Here is a 7,764-nt window from a genome sequence, read left to right on the forward strand (position 1 = left end):
TGGGGACCTCTATAACCATATCCAAAATCATAACCGAATAATATAAACGATTTTTCTCCATATCCAGAATATACCCAAACTTCCATACCCAAATCTGTTTCATTAGGGCGGTTATCCACGGTTATCAGGTTTAACGGTTAGAATTGCCGTCCCTATGTGTCCCCTTGGCCCTGCGTGATGATAGTGGGTCCCTTAGCCCCACGTGTAGGATGAGTCCCCTTGACTCCACGTGGTTGCCGATGTGTGGACCTTCGACATGTGACCCACTAATTGGGTTCCATGTGAGGGGGCGTGTTGAATCCCACATTGGCTATACAAAAAGAGAAATAATAGTTTAAATATCATAACCTCAGTTCAACTAACATTGAGACCTTATGTGATAAAACCTCACACCTAACGGAGTGTGCAGGTGGTAAACCTGACGAATTGTGCACTTGGTAATTACCAAGTTAGGGATAGTATCAGTATTGTTGGAAAATGTTCAACCGATCTTTGGTCGAAAATGTTTAACCGAAACTTATTAAGAAATTGGGTCAAATGAATAAAAAAGGGTGCCAACAGAAACATCCATACATATATTGTAACTTGTTGGTTGGAGAGTAGTTCTAATTGGTTTTTAAACCACTCTTAAAGTAAAACTCATAAGGTCAACTCTTTTTTCTGCACTAAAATGCAACCCTATTTTCTCTTTTGGCAGCCAAACTTCAACGGTTGCTCGAGCAAAGTTTTGTTTGGTTCAACATTCCTCTTGCTTCACTTCAAGAACAATAAAAAAAAATGCTTATTTTATAAGCAGAAGCAGAAGAGCAAACAACAACCCTACCACCACCAAAAGTGCTTGTCAACCTAGTAGGTGGGATCCATTGTAAGCTCATCAGCTTTGAGCAGCATTAGGTATATCCATACAGGTACGTTTTTCTGGATATAAAATCCTTTTTAATCACCCATTATTTCCACGCTTCTTATTAGATATTTATTAATAAACCCTAAAACAAATTCTGTAGGGAGGTGCTCAGACGGACGTTTGTGATCGTTCGGCCGGAAGTTAAGGGTGGATATAGGGAGAATGAGCCATGCTGGAGAAGCAGGGCACATGCCAGATATATCAGCATTGTCTGAGAATTTTGCATGTGCTCTACCTCTCCAGCTTGGACTCTCTCCCTTTCAGGCACAAGGTTGGCTGCAATGAAATAGGTCTGTTTTTTCGGAGCTCACGTTTTAACTCATTTCACCGATGATTGTATCGAGTGTTTGTTATCGAACAGATTCTAGTTCTGCAATGCTGCAACGTCCTTAACATCCCCGATTGTAAGTGCCACACATCCTTGACTCTTTTTTTCTTTAACTCCTATGCATTTCTTCAAAGGTTATGTACCAAATATCATCATTTATTGGTATTAATTTAAATTTATACATACGTAGCATCCATAAATTATTTCATCACCCACAAGTTCAGTAACAATGCCTGGCTCAAATCGCCTTGTTTGGCACAAAAACCATCTCATATGTAATAATTTATTCGTATATTTCGCTGAATGAGTTGCGATCGGATCTGTTTTCTAGAGCTGTAGCAGCAGATTCAACATGAGCAAGTAAACAAATATACACTTTCTGTTTCAACCTGTCAACAGTCTCAACCGGTATATTGTTCTCTGAGCTCAGACTCTTTTTCAGTTTATCCAACCACTCATTTGCTTTCTTAAGCTGTGATAGCGTCGCAGCGATTTGATTCTCTGGCTCATTGCGCCGCCCACCACTGTCCTTACCTTTCTTTTCTTGGGTTTTCAGACGAAAGCCAGAATCCAATGCTTCCTCCAAGAAATTCAAGAACCAAGATCTTATTTCATTTACGAGAGCTTCTCTGAGTTCTGCTCTCTCCTTCGCACTATCTCCTTTCGCCCACTCTAGTTTCTCTGCTCCACTTAACTCAGCGGGGACTTTCGAAGACTTCAATGTACCTTTACCATGAATTAGGCCCGTCGTTTTGCTCAACCTTTCGACATCTGGAGGTAACTGCTTTGTAGTTAAAGGAATTAAACCATCCTTTAACGGAGCTGCAATATTCGGTTGGTCAATGAGCTGGTGGAGTATGAAAAATTTGTTGAGTGAGATGTGGGGATTGTCCGGGGAGGCAGATGAGCATAGATCGGAGAACATACTTGAAAAAAAAAAACACAAAGATTTCACTGTGAGACAATTTTTAAGGTGATTCACACATGTAAGATTATAGTCTACCTAAGGCATTTGACAAGAGATGCTGCTGTAGATGCTTCTTTCTGAGCTTCTGCTGCAACCAAAGAAGCTAGATTTCTCCTTCTAAGCATTCCCTTGTAAAATTTTAACAAAACATACGAAGTAAGTGTCAAATTGCAACTTCAATGGATTCGATATATTGTTGACTAGCTCACATCAATGAAATTCAATGAATACGTCATTGTTGCCTTGGTTACCTTTCCGAGCTTCATAAAATTAGCAGGAAGAGAAGGCCACAAAACTGACTCTGCTGAATTACTTTTATCTTTTCGGTTTGACAAGCAGTTAGAGTTCATGGTTTCCTGTTTGCTTGAAGTGCGTTTTGCAGAAGTGCTTCTTGAAGGCACAGCAGTCTTCTTGGTGTTAGATGCATCTACCTCTGCCTTTAATGCAAGCGCACCAGGTCGATTGTGGGGAGGAGCTATTGAGCATTCCTGTAACATTACTAAAAATGATCATACTACATAACTGGTCTAAACATTCAACAGAAATGTGTTTCCTACACTAGAACTTTGTTACATTTGAGAAAAACAGTTATCCTTAAAAACGGTTGCAGTTTGCACGCAAATTGTACCTGACCATTAAGCTTCTGCACCATTGCAACCTTCTTAGCACCACTCTCATTGTCATTGTTCTTCCCACCACCATTAGAATCTACCGCGCTAGGCTTTGAATTTGATGTCGAAACACCATGCATATACCTAGATGCAACAGCCACCTTTTCCTCTTTGATAACAAACGTCTGTCTTGGGTTTTCATCGAAGGAATCCCTCGATTTCAAACTACTAGTTCCTTCGGGATCAGCTTGGACCAGACTCTCTGATAGCTCCAACATTTGCATCAAATCCTTTGGATTCCCCATGAAAGGGTGTCGTCCTGGAACTGGTCTGACCCCAACAAGAATAGGAACCGGCGTTCCTGCCTCCATTCTATCGACATAGAAAAACTGGCCAAGCTGCAACTTGTTATTCAATATAATCTCATTGTCTTCCCTCGACAGCAAGACATAAGTGGAATGAGAAGAATCAGAGACTTTTATGAAGAACCCTTGGTTAGGCCAGAGTTCCGAGCCACTTAAGACGGGCACGATGCTGATCACTTGAAGCAGGACTGATCGATATTCTCCTCGAACCTTCACGTTGGAGTTTATGCTCTGAAGAAGCTTTATCAAAACTCCTGGTGTGAGGGAAGCCATTTCTTTTCTCCTCTTGTTCTGCTAAATCCAAACTAATTAATGAACACCACGCATTGGGAAACAACTCGAACAACACAAATCAAGAAAACGAAATTTCTAATATCAGTTAGTTCATCCGGAAAGTAAATTAGCATTAGTTACAAATTCACTAGAAATACTAAGGAAAACAAAAATCTGAACGACAAAAACCAAGATAACGAAAACTTGAATTACAATCAAGATTTGTTCATAATTTCTGAATACCTGAGGAGGAGATGCAGTGAAATCAAGGGAAGATTCCTGCATAGAGATGATGAGGCAGAGAACTATGGCAGCAATATTGGCTTGTCCAAAAGCACTTCTGTCGGCTTTAGCTTTGCATGCCAGGCACGTAAACATCAGCTTCTCTTGGCTTCAAAGCCAAGTTACATTTAATACACATAAAATTTTATGGACTTTTTTCTTTATTAGTTGTGATTGATCACCCTTTTTTTATATATTTGGTTTGTGGATTAGGTCGTGGGTCTCTTTGTGGTTGCATTTCTCCTTTTGGGAAGAGTTTGAGATGGAAGGACTTGATCTTGGTCACAAATTATGCTTCTATACAAAGTAGCCTCATAAAGTATTTCACTAGAATTGGTACAAGTGGTCATATACACATTAGGCATCACCTACTTTGGGTACACCATGAGGCATCTCTTAATCAAGGATAATAACAAGGTATAATTCCGTTTAATGACATTGATATAGACTTCGTTAGAGTATATTTTGGTACCTAATTGATGGTTTAGTTGTGGAAATCATAGGTTTAGGACCTGGAATATCAGCCTATCAGTGATGAAATTAACTAGGGGAAATTGTTGATCTCATACACAATCTTTCTTTCTCTTCTCAACTTCAAGACTATTTCATTCCAAGTAAGTAAACATGTAGATATAAAAATGATATTTCATTCCGGTCAAAATTAAAATATTACCTAAAAAAATGGCTACAATACATCCATGCACATAATACATTCACCTATTAAGTACTTCAATATATCCTACACAGTCCCTCATTTAGGTTTACCAACTAGCCTAACCAAGCATAAAACAAAACGATGCACAAGTTTAAACCCCACCCATTTTGGTCATTGGGTGTCCGTTGGTACATCAATTACAAACCCTAACATCACAAAAGGTAGAGTGTGGACCAAATGATATTAAAATGGACTCTACTTCTCTATAACTGCAAGCAACTGCTAATCAATATTCCCCATAAGAAAATTTCCAATGGCAACTTTACAAGTTACCCATTATGGTCAAAATGCATTGACTTCAGTTTCTGCACGCACCAAACTAGCATACACACCATTAAGGTGAGAGGCCATAAGTGTCTCATGGCTCCCATATTCAGTGATGGCACCGTTGCTCATAACCGCTATCATATCAGCCTCTCGGATCGTCAAAAGCCGGTGAGCCACTATGATGGTTGTAGCCCGTTTGCTGATCTTCCTAAGTGCATATTGTATGTGTCTCTCCGATTCCAAATCCAGTGCACTACTTGCTTCGTCTAGAAGCAGTACCTTTGATTTCTTCAGTATTGCCCTTGCTATGGCAATCCTTTGCTTCTGCCCCCCGGATATCTGGGCTCCACTCTCACCAACCTATAGATGAAAGGAAAGAGAAAGCAATTATGGTGATATATATGCATCGTACGATCTAGAAATTCTATGTGCATAACGTCTATTCTTTAATACGTTTTGTTCAAAATATATGGATAATATGCCTGTAAACATTTTGTTGGCGATAATGATATCAACACGTTATCAATGACATATTGACAGTTTGTTCTTAGATAAAGAACGAACGTTTGTTCTTTGATAAAGAACGAACGTTTGTTCTATATCCAGACTATAGAGTATAAAGTATATACCTGAGTTTCATAGCCTTGAGGGAGGCTACTAATGAACTCGTGAATATAAGCTTCCCTTGCAGCTTCTTCAATTTCACCCCGTGAAGCACTAGGGTTTCCAAAAGCAATATTTTCTCTTATAGTGCCTGCAAACAATGTAAGCTCTTGACCCACTAGAGCTATTTGCCCTCTCAGCCATTTCAGATTTATCTCCCTCAAATCCACCCCTCCCATCATCACCTTCCCTTGAATTGGATCATAAAACCTCTGTATTAACCATATCACCGTAGATTTCCCGGATCCGCTTCCACCCACCAGTGCCACTGTGCTACCGCCTTTGACCTTCAAGCAAAAGTTACTCAACACGTTCACATCTGGCCTAGAAGGGTATGCAAATGTCACCATTTTGAACTGAATGTCCAATGGTTTCGACCGGTCAAGCTTCATTTCTTTTTCTCTGCTGCTGCTGATTAATGGCTTGCGAGTAATGATATCGAAAACTGCTGGAATTGCTGTTGCAGCCATGGATGTGTCTGGTGCAAGACCGGCTAATTGTCCAACAGAAAACGAACTCAAAACAAGGATGAGAAAAATTTTGTACACATTGCCGAAGCTTGCTTTGCCTTCTTTCACAAGGTAACCACCAAACCAAAGAGTTAAGGTGTATGCTCCATACAAAGCACCTTCCGAAAAGCCTAGTGTTAGGCCCATGATTTGTGACCTTTTAACCGATTTCCTCTTCGGCCCCAATAAAGCTCTTTCAAAGGACTTAACCAACTGTTGCTGAGCAGAAAATGTTGTGACTGTCCTTATGTTTGAAACTGCACCGGCAGCAATGTTGCTCGCTTTAGCATAAGCATCGTTGTCGAGTTTTGGCCCTAAATTTATGATCAAGCTGAAGTAACTTGCACCAAGGGTCAAAGGAGCGAGAGCAGCAGCCAGAAGAGTTAGCCACTTATCAAGCCAAAAGCACAAACAAAGTCCCACGATACCTGAACTCAAGCCCATCAACAGTACTGATAATCGATCGACATGGACCGAACGAAAACTGACAGAATCAATCGAGAGCATCGAGACCAGAACTGCTTTCGAATTTTTTTCGGAGTCAAACCAACCAGGCTCTTGTTTTAATATCGAACGAAACAGGAGGTTTCGCACTCTCATTGTAAGTTTTGTTCCCGCCCAGCCACACAAGCCTTGTTGTCCTGTCATGAAGAGTATGTTCCCAATGCCAAGCCCAACAAGTGCTAAACAAAGAGGCTCAACTTTTTTCTTGATTTTCGATGGGTCTTTATCGAAATATATTTCGAGGGCTAGACCTAGAACAAAAGGAAAGAGAGACAAAATTGCACCTACATTCATACCAAAAAGAAACCCTACTAAGAGCGTTGGCACCTCTGGTCTTTGCAACAACCATATATCCGAAAGTTGAACCTTTTTTGGTTTTAGGCCCGGATAAAGGAGGAGGGGGAGGGCGTCAGGTAGTCGACAGCCGGCACTCCATGATCACGTCGAATCCTTATGAAAATGAATCCAGAACAAAATCGCGCTAAAGCTAGGGCGTCACCCGTAAGTGGCGCGCTGTGTGGCCTGAGCACAGTGATAAGTGAGCAAGGGTCGCTGTATCTCCATCGGCACCCGGATGCAGTGTTAAATGAGCAAGGGGGCCATAGAAACTTCTTTTCGAACGACTCCACTCAAAGTTGTTTGGGAGCATATGCTCCTATCAACTTTACCCGGGACACACAAAAGAAGTACTTTGATCCTATTAGACGGGGGAGGGTGAAGAAGCTAGGACAGAAGGGTAGAGTTCAAGAGAGCAAAATGCGTTTAGGAACGTGGAATATAGGAACCTTAACGGGAAAATCTATGGAAGTAGTGGAAGTTATGGTGAGGAGAAGGATAAATATTATGTGCCTACAAGAAACTAAGTGGGTTGGTAGTAAGGCAAAGGATCTAGAAAACTCAGGGTTTAAACTTTGGTATTCGGGCACAAATAGAACGAGAAACGGTGTTGGCATCATCGTGGACAAGACCTTGGTACAAGATGTTGTAGATGTCAAGAGGGTAGGAGATAGAATCATGGCAATCAAGATTGTAATAGGACAAGAACTTATCAATGTGATTAGTGCGTACGCACCTCAAGTAGGGTTGGATACGAGTTCGAAGGAGAAATTTTGGGAAGATCTTGGAGACTTGGTGCAAGGAATTGCTCAGACGGAGAAGTTATTTATAGGAGGAGATTTAAATGGACACGTGGGCAGGGAGACAGGCAACTATGGAGGTTTTCATGGTGGCCATGGTTTTGGGGAGAGAAATGAGGATGGGGAAGCTATCTTGGATTTTGCAATGGCATATGATCTCTTCTTAGCCAACACCTTCTTTAAGAAGAGAGAAGAACATGTGATCACCTACAAGAGTGGGTCGTCAAAAACACAAATAGA

The 7,764-nt window shown here is 40.9% G+C and overlaps 2 protein-coding genes across 4 annotated transcripts; both read right to left on the minus strand.

The window, feature by feature from the left end:
• Positions 1-1,367: 1,367 nt before the first annotated feature.
• LOC126610684 (uncharacterized) lies at positions 1,368-3,785 on the minus strand. Of its 3 annotated transcripts, none has more exons than XM_050278790.1 (5): positions 3,692-3,785; positions 2,828-3,466; positions 2,451-2,687; positions 2,236-2,327; positions 1,368-2,158 (listed from the first exon to the last, which is right to left on the minus strand). In XM_050278790.1, exons 1-5 carry the CDS (start codon positions 3,731-3,733, stop codon positions 1,516-1,518), a joined length of 1,653 nt encoding a protein of 550 aa, XP_050134747.1. In that variant the 5' UTR covers positions 3,734-3,785; the 3' UTR covers positions 1,368-1,515. The 3 variants fall into 3 exon arrangements, with proteins under 3 accessions (XP_050134747.1, XP_050134746.1, XP_050134748.1); XM_050278789.1 differs by having other exon boundaries at positions 2,828-3,469; positions 3,692-3,765; XM_050278791.1 differs by having other exon boundaries at positions 2,828-3,544; positions 3,692-3,762.
• A 572-nt stretch (positions 3,786-4,357) lies between these two features.
• LOC126610683 (putative multidrug resistance protein) lies at positions 4,358-6,764 on the minus strand. Its single transcript, XM_050278788.1, has 2 exons — positions 5,342-6,764; positions 4,358-5,072 (listed from the first exon to the last, which is right to left on the minus strand). The coding sequence occupies exons 1-2, from the start codon at positions 6,680-6,682 to the stop codon at positions 4,728-4,730; spliced, it is 1,686 nt and encodes a 561-aa protein (XP_050134745.1). The 5' UTR covers positions 6,683-6,764; the 3' UTR covers positions 4,358-4,727.
• Between the last annotated feature and the right edge of the window lie 1,000 nt (positions 6,765-7,764).

This window comes from Malus sylvestris, chromosome 17, assembly GCF_916048215.2.
Source record: "Malus sylvestris chromosome 17, drMalSylv7.2, whole genome shotgun sequence".
Classification (NCBI taxonomy): Eukaryota; Viridiplantae; Streptophyta; class Magnoliopsida; order Rosales; family Rosaceae; genus Malus; species Malus sylvestris.

Bases quoted from the DNA above. Each gene is read 5' to 3' on its own strand.
- LOC126610684 (XM_050278789.1), bottom strand. From the start codon at position 3,733: ATGCAGGAATCTTCCCTTGATTTCACTGCATCTCCTCCTCAG. The intron at 3,470-3,691 runs GTATTCAGAAAT...GTTTGGATTTAG, and splicing joins TCACTGCATCTCCTCCTCAG to CAGAACAAGAGGAGAAAAGA. The intron at 2,328-2,450 runs GTAACCAAGGCA...AAATTTTACAAG, and splicing joins ATTTTATGAAGCTCGGAAAG to GGAATGCTTAGAAGGAGAAA.
- LOC126610683 (XM_050278788.1), bottom strand. From the start codon at position 6,682: ATGAATGTAGGTGCAATTTTGTCTCTCTTTCCTTTTGTTCTAGGTCTA. The intron at 5,073-5,341 runs GTATATACTTTA...TTTCATCTATAG, and splicing joins CTCAAGGCTATGAAACTCAG to GTTGGTGAGAGTGGAGCCCA.